Raw genomic sequence first — 21,836 nt, 5'->3', positions numbered from 1 at the left:
ATCCTTATCTTGCTCCTAACCTTAAGGGAAAGGCTCTGAGTTTTTCACCGTTGAGTATGATGTTAGCTGTGGGTTTTTATATATGGTCTTCGTTATGTTAAGGTATGTTCGTTCCCTCTAAACTAACTTTGTTGAGGATTTTTAGCAATGAATGGATGTTGTACCTTGTCAAATGCTTTTTCTATCCTCTTGAAATGATCATATGGCTCTTTTATTGATATGATGTATCACGTTGATTGATTTGTGAATATAGAGCCATCCTTGCAACCCAGGAATGAATCCCACTTGATTGTGGTGAATGATTTTTTTTAAATGTATTGTTGAATTTGGTTTGCTAGTTTTTTATTGAGGATTTTTGCATCTGTGTTCGTCAGTGATATTGGCCTGTAGCTCTTTTTTAGTGGTATCTTTATCTGGTTTTGGTATCAGGGTAATACTGGCCTCATTGGGTTAATTTGGAAATTTTCCTTCTTATGTTTTTTTGGAGTAGTTTAAGAATAATTATTAACTCTTCTTTAAATGTTTGGTGGAATTCACCAGTGAAGCCATCTGGTCCTGAACTTTTGTTTACTGGGAAGTTTTTGATTACTGATTCAATTTCTTTGGTGATAATCTGTCTATTCAAATTTTCTATTCCTGTTTCAGTTTTGGTAGGTCATATGTTTCTAGGAATGTTCTTCTAGGTCATCCAATTTGCTGGCATATAGTTTTTCATAATGTTCTCTTATAATTGTTTGTATTTTTTTGGTGTTTATTGTTATTTATCCTCTTTTGTTTGTGATTTTTATGTATTTGGATGCTTTCTCTTTTTTTCTTGTTAAGTCTGGCTAGAGGTTTATCAGTTTCACTGGATTCTTCAAAGAACCAGCTTCTGGTTTCATTGATCTGTTATATTATTTTTTTGGTTTTGTTTTTTAGGTTCGTTTTCATTTCTATATCATTTGTTTCTGCTCTGATCTTTGTTCTTTCTTTCCTTCTGTTGGTTTTAGGTTCTCTTTGTTATTTTTCCAGCTCCTTTAGGTGTAAGGTCAGGTTTTTTATTTGTAAATTTTCTTGCCTTGAGGTAGACTTGTATTGCTATAAACTTCCCTCTTAGAACCATTTTTGCTGTGTCCCAAAGGTTTTGAATCCTTGTGTTTTCATTTTCATTTGTTTCCATGTACTTTTGTATTTCTTTGATTTTCTGGTTGACCCATTCATTGTTGAGTAACATGTTATTTAACCTGAATGTATTTGTGGTCTTTCCAAATTTTTTCTTATGGTTGACTTATGATTTCATAGCACTGTGGTCAGAAAAGATGCATGATAGGACTTCAATCTTCTTGAATTTGTTGAGTCTTGTTTTCTGGCCTAATATGTGATCTCTTCTGAAGAATTTTACATATGCACTCGAAAAGAATGTGTATTCTGCTGTTGTAGTATGGAATGTTCTGAATATGTCTGTTAAATCCATTTGGTCCAGTGTATTACTCAAAGCCATTGTTTCTGTGTTCATTTTCTGTTTACATGATTTGCCCATTAATATAAGTGGGATGTTAAAATCCTCTACTATTATATTATTATGTTAGTTCCATTATGTTTCTTATTAACTGTTTTATGTACTTGGGTGTCTTCATGCTGGGTGCATAAATATTTACAATTGTTATTTCTTCTTCTTGGGTTATCCTCTTTATGATTATATAATGCCCTTCTTCATCTCTTGTTACAGTCTTTGTTTTAAAGTCTAGTTTGTCCAATATAAGTATTGCTACTCCAGATTTCTTTTGCCATCCACTTGCATGACAAATGTGTTTCTCCATCCCCTCACTTTGAATCTGCAGGGGTCTTTAGGTCTAAAACGAGTCTCTTGTAGGCAGCATATAGATGGGTCTTGTTTATTCATTGTCGCCCTGTGTCTTTTGATTGGAGCATTTAGTCCATTTACATTCAATGAAATTATTCATAGTCATGTATTTATTGCCATTTTATTACTTGTTTCGTGGTTGTTCTTGCAGATTTTCTCTGATCCTTTCTTGTCTTTCTTTCATGATTTGCTGGTTTTCTTTAGTGGTATATATGGATTTCTTTCTCTTTATTGTTTCCATATTTATTAGTGGTTTTTGATTTGTAGTTCCCATTATGTTTATATATAACCTCTTCTGCATATAGCAGCCTTTATTCAGTTGATGGTCATTTAGGTTTGAACCCATTCTTTCCTCCTCTACTCCCCCTCTTTTGGGTATATGTTGCCATATTTTACATCCTTTTATTTTATGAGCTCATTGACTGATTTCCTACAGAAATACTCATTTTTACTGTTTTCGTGTTTCCTACCTTTATACTGTCACTTTCGATCTTTCCTTTCCACTTGGAGTCCCCTTAATATTTCTTGCAGGGCTCGCTCGGTTAGTGGTCATGAACTCCTTTAGATTTTGTTTGTGTGGGAAACTCTTTATTTCTCCTTCTATTCTGAATGATAACCTTGCTGGATAGATTATTCTTGGCTGCAGGTTTTTCTCATTCAGCACTTTGAATGTATCACATCACCCGTTTCTGGCTTAGAAAGTTTCTGCCGAAAAAGCCACTGATACCTTTATGGGGTTTTCTTTGTATGTAACTATATTCTTTTGTCTTGCTGCTTTTAATATTCTTTCTTTATCAGCATATTTTGCCATTTTAATTACAATATGTCTTGGTGTGGGTCTGCTTTTGTTAATTTTTTTTGGGGGGGGGGTTCTCTGTGCCACCTGGATCTGGGTATCTGTTTCCCTCCCCAGATTAGGGAAGGTTTCAGCTATTATTTCTTCACATAAATTCTCTGCCCCCTTTCCTCTTTTTTCTTCCGGGATTCCTATAATATAAGTATTATTATGTTTGATGGAGTCACTGAGTTCCCTAAGTCTATTCTCATTTTGTGTAGTTCTTTTTTTTTTCTCTTTTGTTCATCTTGATTATTTTCCATTACTCCATCTTCTAGGTCACGAATTGGTTCCTCTGCTTCCTCCAGCCTGCTGCTGTTCATTTCCATCAAGTGTGTTTCTCACTTCATTTATTGAGCCCTTTATCTCTGCTTTGTTATTCCTTATCTCTGTGTTAATGGTCTCACTGATGCCTTCCACTCTTTTCTCAAGTCCAGTGAGTATCCTTGCGATCAGTGCTTTAAATTCTCCATCAGGCACGTTACTTATATCTGTTTCACTTAGATCTCTGGCCATAGCCGTGGCCTTGTCCTGTTCTCTGTCTTCTTATTTTGGCCAAGTCTCGGTGCCTGTTTCTGTGTGTTAGGAAAGGCAGCTCCGTCTCCTGTCCTTGAGGGTGATGGCTTTATGAAGAAGAGACCCCGTGGTGCCCTGCTGTCTAAGTGTCCCGGGCCCGGTGCTCCTGGGACTGTCTCCAGTGTGTGCTCTGTGTGCTCTGCTGTTGTGTCCTGGCTGCTTTATCCTCTGGCCAGTCATTTGCAGAGACTCTCTTTGCCTGCTGTGGGCAGTTTTTGGTGTCTGGCCTGAATGTGGCACATTTAAACTAGGTATGCTCTGGTCTGCTTGTGAAATGAGACCTGTTGCTGCCACTACCAGATCCGAGGCCTCACAAAACTCCTGGGTCAGGAGACACCATGTTGGCAGGGCTTTGGGCCGGTCCTCTAGGGAAAGGGTCCTGCTGACCCGGGATTTAGGCAAGCGTGACCGGGAAGGATGGTTCTTCTAGAGCGCAGCGATGTGGAGGAGGTTGGTGTAAGCAAATTAAGTAGCAAGTGTCAGCACTGCACTGCTTCCTACAGGTGGCCCTGGGCTTCCGCTGGGGCGGGGCAATGAAATGCTACTTGGCAGTTTCTTTGTTCCAGAAGGGATCTCTTCATGAATGCTGCCCCTCGGAAACCTGCTCCGAGATGAGCGAATAACCTTTGCACTCTGTGCCCCAGGCGCTCTTCAGATCACTTTTTCCTCGCTGTATGTCCACGGCCTGTTTGCCCTGCCTTCTCTCCACGAAGAGCCCCAGTGTCCTCTGAGCTCTCCCAGAGCCAAGCATGCTGACCTTTAAAACTCCAGGCTTTGAGCCCCACTGGTTGTGAGAACTCACAAAATTCAGGCCCTCTCACTTTCCAAGCCATTTGCTGTACATGTTTGTTTTCCCCATGTGCTCCCCTGTGTGCTGGTCTGTCTGCCTCTCTGTCGCGCACACGCACTCTCTCTCTCTAACCTGCCCTTCTCCGTGACTGAGGTTCTCTTCCCACTGAAGCAGCCGTGATCCATGTCTCTCCCAAGCCAGGTCTCCTTACATTCTACCTTCTTCGATGTGGCTTCTTCTCTACCTTTAGTTGCAGTTTGTTCTGCCAGTCTTCAGATCGATTGATGGGGCATTTAGGATGATTTGGTAGTTATCTAGTTGTGTTTGTGGGACGAGGCGAGCCTACGGTGCTCCTAGTCTGCCACTGTCTCCCAAGATCTCTCTCAAGAAAGAATAGTCTTTGTAATAAATGATACTGGGACAACTGACTATCCACATTCAGAAGAATGAAGTTGGACCTCTACCTCCCTTCACATACAAAAATTACTTCAAAATGGATGATCAGAGACCTAAATATAAGAATTAGAACTGTAAACCTTGGAACCATAGGAATACATCTTTGTGGCCTTGCATTAGGCAGTGGTTGCTTAGATATGACACCAAAAAAAGCACAAGCAACAAAAGAAAAGAATAGATACATTGGACTTCATTAAAATTTCAAATTTTGTGCTTCAAACGACACCAGCCAGAACGTGAAAAGACAGCTCTCAGAATGGAAGAAAATATTTACAAATCGTGCATCTGATAAGGGACTTATGTCTAGAATATATAAATAGCTTTTACAACACCACAATAAAAAGACAAATGGCCCAATTAAAAAGGGCAAAAGATTTAAATAGACATTTCTCCAAAGATAGGCAAATGGGCAATAAACACATAAAAAGATGCTCAACATCATTAGTCATGAGAGAACTACAAGTCAAAACCAAATGAGATACTAATTCACACCAGCTCAGATGGCTGTGATCGAAAAGACGTGTTGAGGATGTGGAGACATTGGAACCCTCATACATTACTGGTGAGAATGTAAAATGATGGGGCCACTCTGGAAAGCAGTTTGGCGGCTCCTCAAAAAGTTAAACATAGAAGTACCATATAATTCAGCAGTTCCATCCCTAGGTACGTTCCCAAAAGAATTGAAAGCACGTGTCTACACAAAAGCTTGCACACAGGTCTTCATAGCACTATTCTTCATGATAGTCAAGTGGAAAGTACTCAAATGTTTATCTGTTGATGAATGGATAAACAAATGTTGTAGATCCATAAAACGGAAAATTACTCGGCCATAAAAAGGAATTACGTACTGATACATGCTACATCACAGAGGAACCTTGAACACATTCTGCGTGAACAAAGCCAGTTAGAAAAACCACGTGTTGTATGATTCCATTTATGTGCAATATCCACAACAGGCCAATCCAGAAAGTAGATCAGTGGTTGCCCAGGAATGGGAGAGGGAGGGTAAAGAGAGATTGTTTATAGATAGGGGTTTCTTTTTGGTGTTACAAACACATTCTAAAATTAGATAGTGGGGGGTGTGTGCCTGGCTGGCTCAGTCGTTTGAGCATCTTACTCTCTTTCGGGTCAGGTCATGATCCCAGGATCATGGGATCCAGCCCCACGGCGGGCTCTGCGCTGAGTGCAGAGCCTGCTTAAGACTCTCTCTCTCTGTCTCCCCCTCTGTTCCTCTCTCCCATTCATGTGCGTGCGCTCGCTCTCTCTCTCTCTCTCTGTCTAAAATAAATAAAATTAGGTAGTGGGGATGGTTATAAAACTATCTAAATACACCAAAAACCATCGATGTGCATACTTGAAAGGGGTGAATTTTATGGTATGCGAATTATTATCTCAATAAAGCTATTATAAAAAAATCAGATTTAGCATTTTAGTTAATTCAAGTAACCTAGCTTCAAATACGTCATCTCACAGACTTTTTAAATCGAAATTAAGGAAAATGTAAATATTACATAAAATTTAAGCATAATTAGCCAAACTAAAAATGCAGTTTCCTGAACCTGGATTTAATTTTTATCATACTGTTTGATTTCCTGATGTTTTTTCATTGATGCTTTTGCAAACTTAATGCAGGATTCCTCTTTTAATTTGTTTAAAATGTGTTTAGAATGTCAGAATGGAAACAAGGTTTAAAAAAAACTAAATCTAAATTAGAATGGCATGAAAGAACAAGATTGTAATTACTAAACAGTTGTGTTTGATAACGGTTTATTCTTGCAGATTCCGTGAGTTCCTCACAATTAAATAAGCTGCAGGGCTTGGGAGAAAGGCAGAGATGTTTAGGGTTGGGATGGAAGTCTGAGTGTAGCTCAAACCCATAAATAAGGAGAGCCACTGCTTTCTCTTCTTGACTTCCCATTTGAGGAGGTCTTTCAGGTTGGGCGTTTATCAGAAGTGTAAGGAAAAATGACTCTTTCCATACTCTTGCATAGTTATCCCTCAAATCACAGTACTATTTGATTCCGTGTCTGGGAGTCTTAGCGGTTGGGATCATTGACAGATCTGTAGAGAGGCCAAAACTCTGTTAAGTTTCTTGGTGCACATCAAGGTGATTCAGTCTTCCTGACTCTTCCTGGAACATTTGGAACCCACAAAGATACCTGTTGACAGAGTTTAGCCCAAACTGATATCAGAAGACTTGCATTAGCACACACAATAAATTAATTGAGAAAGACAATGGATTTAATGAAGTGACTGTTTTTTCCTCAGCTGCTTTCAAAATTGTGAAATCCTGGCTTGGACCAGAAGCAGTGAGTTTGTTGAAGTTTGCAAGTAAAAATGAAGTCCAAGACTATGTCAGTGTAGAATACCTGCCTCCCCACATGGGTGGAACTGTAAGTATAGTGCTTGAAGTATGTTTCTAAAATAAGACTGGATCGGGGCACATGAAGCCGTGTTCTTGCCTTAAGGGACAAGAAGCAGCAGTATCTTAACGTGCAAAGAAAGATCATAGATACTCCAGAATAGCACCATGATAGACATGTTTATGTAAGTTTTTGAGTTGTTAAATTTTAATTTTGAGTAGGTTATATATTTACATGGTTCTAGACTGAAAAGTATTCAGTATTCAATACGAATATTCAGACACAGGTATTCAGTAAAAAGTCTTTCTACTGCTATCCCAATCACTTTCTTCTCCCCAGTTCCATCTCTTATATTTATTTCCAGGAACCCGTATTGCCTACATAAGCAATACAGTATATATGTAACACACACAAGCAAATAGAGATGTAATTCTTCCTCCCTCTCATCGCTTTTAAACAAGTAGTGTATTTTTATGCCCTTATGCCTCCTACTTTTTTCTCTACAACATGTCTTAGAGATCATTCCACATCAATATGAAAAGCTGTTTTACTCTTATTTATGGCTACATAGTATTCCTGTGTCTAGAGATGAACCGTGAGTTACTGAATTTTTTTTTCACGTGTCTCAGTTTGCTTCCAGTTGTTTACTGTTTAACAGTCTTTTTAATTTCAAAGATAATATATATTATCACCTTTCTTTGAAATGGTATTAGTACTTAAAAATAAGAGACCGGGGATAACTAGGTATGTGTTAAATTTTTACCACTACACGATAATGAAACGTACTGTGTATTGTGTATTTATAAACTATGGAACCTATGGATTTGGTATGCTTTGTGTTAACCTGATTGATAAAATTTCTTTTGTTTGATTTTTCCAATCTACTTCAGATACTGCCTACTTGGCAAAACTGGATTCAACCAGAATCAAGTGACCGGGAAGATGAAAAGTTTTGCTGTGTCCTTTAGATTTCTTTGGTTAGAAAAACTTGAACCAGTATTTTTAATTTGAAATTTGCTGCTTTCCTATTTTGAAGCTTTATATTTTACATTTTAACCTAGAAAAACACAGTATGGTTCATTTCACGTACTACCTTTAGTTAAACTGGATATTTGATTTGTTTTTAATAATCTGTCCCTAGAATTGTTATATCTTAAAATTAATAGCATCTAGGGACGACTGGGTGGCTTAGTCGGTTAGGCGTCTGACTCTTGATTTCGGCTCAGGTCATGATCTCATGGGTTCGTGAGTTCGAGCCCCGCGTCGGGCTCTGGGCTGACAGTGAGGAGCCTGCTTGGGATTCATATTCCCTCCCTCCCTCCCTCCCTCCCTCCCTCTCTCTCTGTCTCTCTCTCTCTCAAAATAAATAAACTTTAAAATTTATAGCCTCTAGCAAAAATTACTTTTTTTTACATTTATTTATTTTTGATAGAGACAAAGCACAAGTGAGCGAGGGACAGAGAGAGAGGGAGACACAGAATCCGAAGCAGGCTCCAGGCTCTGAGCTGTCAGCACAGAGCCCGACGCGGGGCTCGAACCCACAAACCGCGAGATCGTGACCTGAACCGAAGTCCGACGCTCAACCGACTGAGCCACCCAGGCGCCCCTACTAAAAATTATTTTTACTTTTAGGAGTAAAAAAGGTTATCTCCCTTCTCTGTTGTTAATGGTATATTTTTTTAGGACTGCTCAGAATTATAGTAGGACTAATATTCTTTCACATAATTTTTTCCCCAAAAGTAATACTTATACATGATTTTTTTAAAAGCAAACAATACTGAAGATTGAAAACTACAGCAGTATAGTGCCAAGCATGTGTCCCTCCCCCGGTGACTGCCCACTGCCACTCTCCAGAGGCCACCATTGTGTCCACGTTTTCTCTCCTGGAAATATTCTGTCCATTTTATTTTTTTACGTAACAGTCACATACCATATGTTGTTTCACTGGTTTTCCCACTTCATCTCTTGTTAGTTTATGCCATATTGATTCATAGAGGTCTACCTGATTTTTTCAACCATTGCAGAATATTCCATTGTGTGGATTTAACATAATGTAGTTAATCAGTTCTCTTTGGAAGGACTGTTAGTTGTTTTCTAATCTTGCCATTATTAGGAGTGCTACAGTGAATATCCTTGTAAATATCTTGGTACATGGATTCAACAGTGTAAGTAGAAGGTGAGCTCCAGTTTCCCTCTAAAGAGATTGTGCTCATCTCCCAGTAACATGTGGCAATGCTTGAACCACACCCTTGCCAGTAGCACAAACTCTCATTTTTGTAACCTTTGACAGTCTCAGGTGAAAAATATTCTAGTGTGGTTTGAATTTGCATTTCTATTATTGTAAGTGATGTCAAGCATTTTTTTATGATTTAAAAGGTAGTCTGTTCTTTATGAATTCTGTATCATTCCTTTTTTTAAAATTCTGTTATCACTCTTCTTGATTTGTATATATGAACAAAAGCTGTCTTGTTTCTGATACATGTGATACATATTTTTCTCGTTGTGGCTTTTAAAAAAACTTTATTGGGGCGCCTGGGTGGCGCAGTCGGTTAAGCGTCCGACTTCAGCCAGGTCACGATCTCGCGGTCCGTGAGTTCGAGCCCCGCGTCAGGCTCTGGGCTGATGGCTCGGAGCCTGGAGCCTGTTTCCGATTCTGTGTCTCCCTCTCTCTCTGCCCCTCCCCCGTTCATGCTCTGTCTCTCTCTGTCCCAAAAATAAATAAAAAACGTTGAAAAAAAAAAAAATAAAAGAATATATCCTTTAAAAAAAAAAAAAAAAAAAACTTTATTGTGGGTTTTTTTTCGGGAGGGGGAGTTGAGTGTTGGGTTTTGTTTTCTGTCATTCAGAAATGTTTCATGTTAGTGTGCTCATTTTTTATCAGCATTTTTATGCCTGCTGGGTTCTGTGTTTGTGCTATGATTAGAAAGGTCTTCACTACTTAGGTTTTGTGTTTTGTTTCCTGTTGTTTTTTTTTAATGTATTTGTTTTAAGTAGGCTCCATACCCAATGTGGGGCTTGAACTCACAACCCTGAGATCAAGAGTTACAGGCTCTACTGACTGAGCGAGCCAGGTGCCCCTGTTTTTTGTTTTTTTTTTTAATCCTTCTTTGTGTTTTTCTGGAGCTTATGTTGTTGTTGTTGTTGTTTTAAGCTTATATGTTTTTTTAAAATTACACTTCCAGAGCACCTGGCTGACTCCGTTGGAAGAGTAGGTGACTCTTGACCTCAACATCATGGTTTCGAGCCCCATGTTGGGTGTAGAGCTTACTAAAAAAATAATAAACATTAAAAAAATACATACTTTCAAGTTTTTATTCCTCTGAAATTCTTTTTGGTGCAAAGAATGAGCTCACGATCCAACTTGGTTTTTTTACAGATGGCTAATCAGTTGCCCACACCACTTGTTGCCCTTTCCCTTGTGTTTTGAAATGCTTCCTTTAAAAAAAAAAATTCACTAATTAAGTCTGTTTTTTTGTGTTGGTTTGCTTGTTGGCCCGGAGAGTGGATTTTTAACTTGAGAGAATTATTTGTCTGCCCACCTCTCAGCAGGCTGTTATACAATTCCTTTCTCTTAGGATCCTTTCAAGTATAGCTACCCACCGCTAGTAGATGATGATTTCCAGACACCATTGTGTGAAAATGGACCTATTGCCAGTGAAGATGAAGCTTCAAGTAAAGAAGATCTAGAGAGTGATGGCAAAGAAACCTTGGAAACAATTTCCAGCGAAGAACAAACAGCTCTTCTAAAAAAGGTAATCTTAACAATAGAATGAATTTGAGTCAAAAGCTGTGGCCTGTCCGCCGTTCTGCAGCTAGCTAGCTATGTGATTTTGGGTAATTCATTTAACTTCCTGTCCTTCAACATTTTGTCTGGAAAGAAAGAGGAAGGAGGTCACTGGCTAACCAGAAGTGTCATTATGGTGTATGACAAGGCCGATTTCATGCATTGGTATAAAAATTGGCAAAATGCACTTAGGAATTGTGTTATCAAAACTATTTTTTATCGGATAAAAGTAGTCAGTTTAAAACCTTTTATCTACTTCCTCTATTTCAGTTTTGGAAGGAGCACTTAGTTATCTTTTTATGAGTCATCAGGGGCTTGATAGAGGGATAAATGTTATAATTTAGAACAGATTTAAAGACCCTAAGGGAAAGCCCATGTTACATTTTCTGTAGTGACTTACCTGTCGTAGGCATCCAAGTATATGTTAATGGTCATGTTAATATATGTCAAATACGTAATTTAGGTGTAATAAGCTTATGTTAAAGATTGTAATTTGGATTGAATCACTGTGTTTACTTTTTCACCTAATGAACTGCCCAGCTGTCAGTATGAAACTAAATTTCTTTATCTTTCTCTCTTCATATTTTTTTGGTCTTTAGATTAACGTTACCGAACATACTTCCAAAGCAGAGGAAAATGAAAAGGTTGATTCTAAAATGAAAGCTTTCAAAAAACCATTGAGTGTGTTTAAAGGGCCCTTACTACACATCAGGTAATCATAGTTGAGGATTTTATTAGCTATGCTTTTTTTAATAATCTGTCTTGATCATCTTGAGGGAAAATGTATTTATTTCCACATTTTGAAAAACAGTACACAAGTTTTCTAATTAAAGGTTATCCAAAGACTCACCTTGGTTTCCAGACAGAGTAGACATTGTTAGCTACCTTTTTGTTATTCCATTAAGTGTGTTTAAAGGGCCCTCATTTCACATCAGGTAATAAAAGTGAATATTCATATATTAACAGTTAATCTGAATGACATATATTTTTCTCATTTTACTGATAGTGTTTGACTTGGACAACTTTGAGGGTGCCAGAGATGACAGTGAACTAAGCACTTATCAGTTTGACCTTCTAAAAGCTAAAGCTGGACTAGAAAAATGGGGGGGGGGGGGTTGTTTTGTTTTTGTCTTTTACCAAAGCGTGATTTCAGCACATCTCTATTTTTGTTTCTAGGTTACTCAGCCTGAGATTCAGGATTGTTTGTAATTATCATTACGTAAAGATCTCTTTCTCACTAATGATGCTTTTAGTTGATAAATTTATATGGCCTTATGTTAATACTGCCATGCCAACTTTGGTGATGACCTGATGTATCATTTTCTGTCCCATAGTTGAAATTTTTCTGTGTAACTGTTTTAGGTATGACTCTTATGACCAGTATGGTCAGACTTTTAAAAAAGACTGATATTCTAATTGAGAAGACTGGTTTGTTTATATACATTGGGATTACTATTATATTTGGATTATCTCAACCATCTGTGTATTTCTGGGTGGGGGGGGGGTCCCACATGTATATTCTGCTGGTCATGGGTTTTCTTTGCCATTTCCCCCCTGTGGAGTTTGTTTCTCCTCTTTCCCTATAATGGTTTAGAAGTTTCACACTTTTCACTGGAGGCTTGTGGACACCCTAGATCTTGGCTCATGAATGTCGAGGGTCAGCTTCAAGAGCTGGCCAGGGAAGGATAGGGCAGGGCAGCTTCCAAGGCTGTGGTCTGGGCTCAGCATCCCCTGCCTCTGCCCCCAGGAAAGTCACAGCACCTCTCTCTCCTCCAGGCACAGGTGCCCCAATAGCGGCTGTCTCCCATCAGTCTCGTGGTTATTGAGAGTACTTCTGAGATTCATAACCTTCTGGTCTTTTCTGTGTTATATTTCAGATGGGCTCTAAAAGTAAGCCAGCAGCTGTGCTAATCTGTCTTGTCCAAAGATGAGCAGAGCCCTCCTAGGAGAGCATGTCCTTAAAAATATGTGTTCTCCAAATGTATCTCTGATATGCCGACATTCCTGATATAAAATGAATCTACTTACGTATATGGTCAAGGACAGTCTGAACAATTCACCTTTTTATCTAAAACAAAAACACTCCTCTACCCAGTGTTTGGAGGCACCTGATACAGTTTGACTCATGTAACAAAACTACACAATTGGAGGGGCTGCTGGGTGGCTCCATTGGTTGACCGTCCGACTTTGGCTCAGGTCATGATCTCACGGTTCGTGAGTTCGAGCCCTGCATCGGGTTCTGTGCTGAAAGATTGGAGCCTGCTTCAGATTCTGTGACTCCCTCTCTGTCTGCCCCTCCCCCGCTCGCACCCTCTCTCAAAAATAAAACATTAAAAAAATTTAACTACACAATGGGGCACCTGGGTGGCTCAGTCGGTTAAGCGTCCCGACTTCTCAGGTCAGGATCTCACAGCTCGTGAATTCGAGCCCCACTTGGGGCTCTGTGCTAACAGCTCAGAGCCTGGACCCTGCTTCCAATTCTGTGTCTCCCTCTCTCTCTGCCCCTCCCCCATTCACACTCTGTCTCTCTCAAAAATAAACATTAAAAAAATAAAAACTACATAAAACGTTGCTTTAGTCTTTTAGTTCACATGCTCTACAGTGACAATAGTAAAACTTGTATTTTGAGGCTCACTGCTTTTACTGTTTGACAAATATTTCCCACCCCAAATTTTGTTTTTTGTATTCCATATTACTTAGAAAAAGCCTTTACATAGTAAGACCTTAGTCTGTTACTTCAAGACATCCCTGATGATCATTCATTTTACATTAGACTTTTCTCTGTTGGTGTATAAAATTATGCCCCATTCTATTCTGTTTGTAATTAAAGTTGAAGTGCCAGCTTCTTCTCTGTTTTTATTATGTGTAACCTTCCAAAGAGTTTAAATGCACCTTTAGATGGTGCTGATTATAGGCTAATCCAGAATCATCCTATTCTTTCTTCTGTCCTTTTCTATTTAGCTTTTGATCTTGGGGAAGCCAACCATAGGACTTTTAAGTAGCATGCAATCAATTAGTAAGATGAAAACACAAACTATATTAGGTAATTGTTTTGTAGGGGTTTTTTTTTGATGAAATCTCTTTATACAAATGAGCATATAATATTAAATGCTTTTCTTCCAGCTAATGATTAGATTATCATTTATTCTGAATAACACAAACGCCTTATGTTTCTGTCACCACCTAGCCCAGCAGAAGAACTGTATTTTGGAAGTACAGAATCTGGAGAGAAGAAAACTTTAATAGTGTTGACAAATGTAACTAAAAACATCGTGGCGTTTAAGGTAAGTATCTGAAAGATCTAATAGATTATATGTGGAAATTGGATATGGGAAGTGATTTCAGACATTTTAATCGAAAGACTGAGGATTTGTAACTTGTGCAGTGTTTTTATTTATGATATTTTTAGGCATGTTACGCTGCCTTCTAGTTTTAACCACATGGCATAGCTTATCTAAAATTTTCCCTGGGATCTGTATCTCAATCTTTAATGAGCTGTAATAGGCTGATGTCCAAATTAATCTCAGGCTTTAATGTCTGTTGTAAATAAAAACTCAAGGAAAATCACTCTTCATCATATAAATAATTCATAATAATAGCAAAAAAAATAAAACTATAAAATCAAGAGTGCATTTTCCCCCAAGTGTGATATAGTTTGGAATGTAGTTTATGCTGGATACTAACCTAATGACCGAGTCTGCCACTGCCCCATATTGTAGAAATTATTTCCTTAAATCATCTATTTAATTTAGATTGAACCACTAGGATATTTTCTTTGATTTTCTAGTGTTTTTAATTGGACAACGCTATTATAACAAGTCCTAATACGGTTTTTTAGAATTTGTGTTATTAAATTTAGGCAATTGCCAGCTAGGATACTGCACAGATTGTTTTGTTGAAAAGGAAGGCTGAGTGACAGTTGGACTTCCAAGATTAGCAGAGATTTTAAAAAATAAAGATACTGTTTTCCTGTTGATGGGGAAAGATACATTCTATGCCTGACCACCGTGGGTGTTTTGTAGACTTTATTATTAACTGCTAGTTTTCTAAAAATCACTTTCAAGCCGTTTACCCCCCCCCCCCCGCCCCCAAGATCAGTTTTATCATTATGTTGTTAGTGATTACGTGATTACTCTATTCATAAATAGGTGAGAACAACTGCTCCAGAAAAATACAGAGTCAAGCCAAGCAACAGCAGTTGTGACCCTGGAGCTTCAGTTGACATAGTTGTGTCTCCCCACGGGGGTGAGTTGTCACGTGACGGCCTCAGAGGGTGTGCTGGGGTACCTGGGGCTGGTTGGTGAGTCCGTAGAGCTGGACTAGAAGCCGGAAATCCGAGTGTCAGCACGTCACGTCGCTGCATTCTTAGGCATCCATTTTCTCGTGTGCAAAATGAAATGGGTAAATGGGTCTCACTAGAATGGTTTTTTAATGCATAAAATTGTTTAAACTGACGCCTGTTGAAATTGAATTTTTAGAAAAACGTTTTCCTTTTTAGGGTGGTTCCATATTGTCCTTTTTCCATTGTTTTCTAGAATAATGCCTTAAACCAACATGTCCAACTTTTGTAAAGGCTTGTTTATATAACAAGTTACTCTTTTGGAATGCAGGTTTAACAGTCTCTGCCCAAGACCGTTTTCTGATAATGGCTGCAGAAATGGAACAGTCATCTGGCACGGGCCCAGCAGAATTGACTCAGTTCTGGAAAGAGGTTCCCAGAAACAAAGTGATGGAGCATAGGTATGCTTCTTACAGATTCTCAAATGTGATGGGAAGAATCAGAGAGCTTTGCCTGCATGGACTAGGCAGGTGTCTCTTCCTTCGAGCATTTGGCAGACACTTAGGCTTCTAATGTGGGCCCTGAGCTGTGTGGGGCTCTGGGGTGCCCAGGAATGAGATCTGGAGTTTCTCAAGGAGGTTGCAAGCAGGGACTTGCTTACAGGACTGTGCAAGAACCTGGATGTGTCCAAAATTACAAACCTAGATCTCTCTGTCCCGGCCGTTCCCTTTATAGGAGCACTCACTTTGTGTCCTAGAATGTGTGTGTTGCAGCATGATTTGTACTAGGAAAAAGTGGGAAAGAACAAACCTAAATGGTCACCAGTGAAGCAACGGTCAGACGCACTTGAATGTATGCAGGAGTACTCTGCAGCTATTCAAAAGAGTGTGGGAAGTCTCTTGTTCTGATACACAAAGGTACCTATGATGTATTAGGGGGAAAACCTGGGACTGCATGGGCATATACAAGTATGTATGTGCATGCAAAGATACACAGAAAAGGAGAACAGAGAGGAGTGTTGTGGTTTTCTTTTGGAGTGTGCCAGTTCTGCCTCCCAGGGACACTCGTCAGTGTCGGGAAACATTGTTCATTGTCACAAGTGGGCATTGGGGTACTGTGGCATCTAGCAGGTAGAGACCAGGGATGCTGCCGTACACCCCACAATGCAAAGGACAGCCCCCCAAAACAAAGACTGGTGGGTAAAGAATGGCCACTCCGATGGCACTTTTGTAGGCCCTGAAGGAAAAGAGTGCGTAAGCCATATAGATAGAACTAGAAAAAGTGCTTTCCAGGAAGAGGGAACCGCAAGTGAAAAAGGAGTGTGCTGGGCCTGTGTAAGGAACAGCGAGGAGGTTAAGGGCAGCTTGGTGGGAGATGAGGTCAGAGAGATAATAGGAATGCAAATGATTGCCATAGCGAGGACTTCTGATATTAAGAGGAGAAACTACCCTTGGTGCTCAGCAGATCCAGGAAGCGATCTGGCTTATTTTTTTTTAAAGGATTATTCTGGGGGCTGTGTGGAAAACAGTGTAGACCAGACCCAAGTGAAAGACTGATACTGAGTTAACACTTAAAACAGGACTGGCTGGCAGCGGGCTCTTATTTAAGTGCTTTACTCTTATTTATTCACTTAGTCATTCAAATGACCCTAGGAGGTAAGTAGTTCTTTATCCCATTTGATAAATGAGAAGCTGGAAAACCTAGTAACGGTCATGGTTGAGTTAACTGTTCAAAAGCAATTGAAAGAACACACATGTGGCTGGACCGCATAGGTAAGAGTGACAGGACTCAGGGTGGGAAGAAGGCTGGACAGAGGCAGATAGGAGAGCAGTCCACCTGACCTGATCTACCTTTGTGAACAAGCCTGCAAAAAGTGATCTTGTCAGAGGGGAGGAGGACAGGAGAGGGCCTACGAAGACAAGCTTTATTTCAGCTGTCCCAGCAAGAGAGGGGTAAGACCCAGCCTAGAGAATTATTTCATGGCCAGAGGAGGACAATCCAGCAGGGACTCAGGAGGGAAAGCAGTAGGTGAGCTGTGTCATCAAATGTCCAAGGAAGAGCATTTGACGAAAGAGGAAGGGACCAGTGCTAGGAAGTGTTTCCATGCCAATCAGGAAGGATGAGGTGTTGGCAGTGAAGTCATCACTGCCCACCCTGGTTGGGGGGGGGGGGGTAGTTTCAGTTGGCAGGAGCCAGGTGCCAAAGAAATGGAGGTAGTATGACTGTTCTAGAGAGTAGTCTTGCTGGAGGAAGGAATAATGTAGTGTTGATGAAGCAGTTGTCTGGCATGGGTTTTGCAATGAGAGAGGCCACCTGGACAGGGTAAATCACCAGTAGTGAAATTTCTGACAAGGCTGAAGGGACAAGACTTACATCCAAGGTAAGGGTCAGCTTTCTTCGGGAAGGAGGAAGGAACCCAGATACAGGTTAAGGCTCGGGATGGGGTTGACTTGTTTTGGGATGGAGTAAATTCCCAAGTTGTGACACCCTCCACTTTGTGTTTTTAGCCAAGTTTATTTTTGTCAAAGGCATGGCTCTGAAAACAAATGGAAAGGTTATGTAACACTGCTATAAAAGATGGAGATTAATTTGAAGTTCTTTGCAAACAGGCCCTCAAAAGCAGGGTTTTTTCTTTTAATTAATTGCTCATAGTTTGGTTTTCTATAAGTCAAGAGAGGATCACTTACCTCCCAGAAAGAGGGAGACTTGGTGGTTTGGTACTGAAGGCCCGAGTAAAGCACTGACTCCCACCTAGAAAGGGTGGTTTCCTTCAAATAAGTAGGAAGATCGGGTAGGTTGAACTGATTACCCTATAAAATAAACTTCCCGTAGGTTATTGAGCAGTATCTGTAATTGCTTGTGTTATTACACATGCACTAAGAAGTAGGAAGTGGGGCGCCTGGGTGGCTCTGGTGGTAAAACGCCCAACGCTTGATTTCAACTCCTGTCATGATCTCACCGGGGTTCGAGGGCTCTGCGCAGAACCTGCTGGGGATTCTCTTTCTCTCCCGCTCTCTACCCCTCCCCCATTTGCTCTCATGCTCTCTCAACATAAACATGGAAAAATAAAGTAGGAAGAGGCAGGGAAGGAAAAATAATTTTCCCTCTCCCCACCTTCAATACCATCTCCAGTGAAAGAAGAAAGACTGGGGGGAGTGGGTGTGGGAGCAGAGGAGCCAGTAATGAGAGGTTATCAGGAAAAGCACAGTAAACAAGGGTAAGGTTATTATGCAGATTTAGATGAATTCTTCTCTTCTTGAAGCCCCTGAGCCTGCCAAGGTAAGGGACCTTCCTTACCTGGTAAGGCCATCCAGAAGCCTATAAGCAAGGTTACAGGTCCATTTTTTGCAAGGGGCTTTATTGGGTCCCTAAAGTCAGTCTTAGGCCCTTAAAACTGTCTGTTCATACCTGATTTTTATGCATACCATTTTCAAATAAGACATTCAAGTCAGAGCCTTAGTAATATAACCATGCTTCCAATTGTGTCCTCTTCCAAGGAGAAGAGATTCTTACTGAATTGATGTAAAAAAAAAAAAAAAACAAACAAAAAAACAAACAAACAAAAAAAACGTATTTCCATGAAAGAATACTTTGAGTTTCTGAATGCTGGAGGGACCACAGAGGGAGAAAACTTGTTTCAATTCTGCTTACAAAGGTATAGTTCTGTCAATCATAGCTTATGAGAAAAGAGTAGAGTATTTCCTTCAACCTCGGAAAACAAAACATTAAAGAACCAGCAGTGTTTCAAATAAAGTCCTAAACAGTAGAATTATCAGTTCATTCACTCCCATGTTATTAATTCTTGGTCTGCTTGAAACCAGCTTTTTTATTCTGGAAATTCTTACCAGTTCAGTTTTATGATCTTAAAGTCATCAGAAACCTGTTTTCTGGAGTACCTGTCAGAGTCCTTGCCATGAATCTCTGAAGATGAAGCACATTTGCGAAAGGATCCGAGTAAAACAATAGCTTCTATAAATGACAGACTTAAAAATGGCCATGGTTGCAGACCTGATGAGAGTTCATTATAAGGCTTTTGACAAGGAAATTTGGTTATTTCTGTGGCATACAACATTGTAAGATAATAACTAGAATTAAAACAATAACGTTATACTAGAACATAGCCGATTTCTAGGAATTTTATACAATTTCTGGAACACTTATGTTAATAACATATCCATACAAATACAACCTAAAGAAGGTTTAGGATTACTTATTTGACAGTGCTTCCCATGTAACTTAACATAGTAAATAAGCCTAATTTGTTCTCTCTTATAAAAAGAGCTATAAAACTAATCTTTCCATACATTCCAGAGGCCCTCTGAAAAATTCCAGAGATAGTTCAAGGTCAAAAAGACTTCAGTTAGAATTTGAGTTGGAGTTTGTCAAAAATGTCAGAAGGTTTTAGACACTTGACTGAATAGAATCCTAGATCATCATGAAATAATACTTAATTATCCATTTAACCATAGTAACAATAAAATGTCAAAGGCAAATGCAGAAAGTTACATCATTGTGAGTAAAACTTAGCTCTTTTGATCTTTAGAAGACTATTTTCCTAAGCAATCAAATACCTGATGATAAAGATAACATGAAGCACAGGAAATTATTTTGATAAAACACACAATTTTTGCTTTCTAGGCACATTACTTAAAAGCTAAAGAAAAACCTTTCACTGTCTCTTATCAGTAGCTGACTGATAGTCCAAGAAAATGTTGTCCTTTTAGCAGATGTTAACTTTTAGTTTTACGTAAGTACACTATTGGTATGAAAGCTTATTTTTATAACCCTCGTAACAAATTCCATCTTGGCCAGCTTGACTACACAAAGAGAAGTTTTCTTTGCTTTCTTCCCTACTCAGAAATAACCAGCTTTAATTCAGCATAAAATTACTTTTATTCCCCTTAAGAAAAATACGTGCCCATACCTTTCCTCAGCTAAAAACACATCCTACTTTCCTTGCACGTGGAGTTAGTCGTCTCCATTATTTCTAGTAAATTACATATATGAATCAGAATTCTTAGAAACAATAATTTTTAGTGAAAATTAAGTAGTAAACAATTGTGGTCATTTAACACCAGCATTCTGTAGATTGGCAAATTCAGGGATACATAATTTCTAGAAGCATATGCTTCCTCATGGTACAGTTTTTCAGTGTGGCACGAGATAGGTTTACTAACAGACTAAATATTTTTAGTTCGTCTGTAATAAGAAGCCAAAAGTAGATAAACCTGTGCTCAGTAATGTTTCAATATTTTATCTTATTTGGAAATGATTTCCTATTTTACTTAGCAAAACTCAAGTTACCAAACAGAGTTGAAAAGCTGTTTTTAAGTACACAAATTCACCTAAAAACTCTTACCCAACTTACCTAAAAACGTGAACCTATTTGAATAGTAAACTCAAGTAGAAAAAAGTTGCATATCTGCATTATATCTAATATTGATAACTTTGAAGACGTGCCTATTTTAATTAAACCAACACACTTGACCACCTTTTATTTTACCTAAGATTACTCCACATCACAGGAACTTTAAAGACACTTGGGTTAGTTTCTATATTTCTAAGAGTTTTAGGAATACTTAATTTGATAAGTGCTTATTTTTCTTTAAGCCAGATAGAGCTTTTACAAATTAATTTTGGCAATACCGTCCAGAAGTAGAAAAATATTATGCATCCATAACATATATAGACACACAGAAACATATAGACTCAGAGACTTTTGAGGTATCTAGCTCTAGAATTTTAGCCATGAATCAGGTACAATAACACAAAACTCACTAGTTTGTAAAAGAACATTTAGGTCCAAATTGCGTTTCTGGCAGTTGGAATAAGTTTACCCTAAAGTTGTATTTCGAAGAGCTAGCTATCAGGTCCTAGAGGATAGAAAATTTTTACCCGAAAGGCACAAAGTATCAAGGTTTGTTATTTCTTTTTTTTAAGCCGTTTTGGGGTACATTTGCCTATTATCAGAGGTCTTCAGTAATTACTGTTTCTATTTTCCTTCTTTGTCTTGAGCCCAGGACATTTCTGTTTCCAATGTCCTGATCTTTCACAATACTGACATGTATTTGCAGATGAACTTGGGGGGGGGGGGGTGGGTGTTGGGGGAGAGGGTGCGGGCAGGGTAGGTTTTAGGATGGTAAGTTTAGACAAACTTTGAACTGCTTCCAGTGTTGCACTAGTGGTTTTGTAAAGATTTGCAAATCAAAGATGGTTGCTTTTAATTCCTCAAATAATTGTGTTGCAGCCTGAATGGGATCAGGGGACTGACCCACCCATCCAGCTACATTTTCTTCAGTCTGCTCTGTATCAGGAAGATGATTTCCAACTAAGATGGAAAGAAAGTGATTTCTATGTTCTGGAGCTTTAGGGTTTAATGCGGCATGCCTTTAAAAAGTTTATAGAAAGTATTCAACAAAGGCCTTTGAATGCTGTCCTTTTTCTAAGTGTTTACTTCATCCTTGAACCAATTTAATTCAGGGGGAAAAACAACCTGTTCTATTGCTTCTATCAGCCCCCAGACATCAGCCTGCAGCTGATCCATTTCCTGAACGTTTGTAGGAGGGCTTGGGAGAAATTCTGGTCATGTTCCTGGTGAGGAGAGTTTTCCCCAGGAGACCATGTGGCTCATCTGATAACTACAGTATAATCATGGATAAGAAGAACAACCCTTAGCAGCCAGTCACAGTCCCTGTGAATGGGGACTGATCTTTTCACCTCTTCTCTAAATTTGGTAGGTGGTTATCTTCTGAAACTAGAGATTGAAAACTTCATAATCTCTCCTTTCTAAGGAAGTTCCTCAGGCCAGCTGCCATACTGGGTCATGTTCTCCTTTCAGTTTGGTCTTTCCAGAGCTACCAAGACCACCATTGTTTAGGATGAGAGCTCTCTAACAGTATTTTCAGCATAG

The 21,836-nt window shown here is 39.1% G+C and overlaps 1 protein-coding gene across 2 annotated transcripts in view; it reads left to right on the top strand.

The window, feature by feature from the left end:
* The window catches only part of MOSPD2 (motile sperm domain containing 2), a 59,459-nt gene that overhangs the window by 27,854 nt on the left and 9,769 nt on the right, over positions 1-21,836 (top strand). For both annotated transcript variants that reach the window (XM_081792642.1, XM_081792641.1), the window contains exons 8-13: positions 6,769-6,893; positions 10,439-10,615; positions 11,247-11,359; positions 13,835-13,931; positions 14,796-14,892; positions 15,258-15,387. In XM_081792642.1, coding sequence (XP_081648768.1) covers positions 6,769-6,893; positions 10,439-10,615; positions 11,247-11,359; positions 13,835-13,931; positions 14,796-14,892; positions 15,258-15,387 — 739 coding nt within the window. The remainder of the gene's footprint in view (positions 1-6,768; positions 6,894-10,438; positions 10,616-11,246; positions 11,360-13,834; positions 13,932-14,795; positions 14,893-15,257; positions 15,388-21,836) is intronic.

The sequence above is a fragment of the Panthera onca genome, chromosome X (assembly GCF_046562875.1).
Source record: "Panthera onca isolate mPanOnc1 chromosome X, mPanOnc1 haplotype 2, whole genome shotgun sequence".
Classification (NCBI taxonomy): Eukaryota; Metazoa; Chordata; class Mammalia; order Carnivora; family Felidae; genus Panthera; species Panthera onca.
The sequence above is the reverse complement of the archived record's forward strand: the minus strand, read 5'-3'. Positions and strand labels throughout refer to the sequence as shown.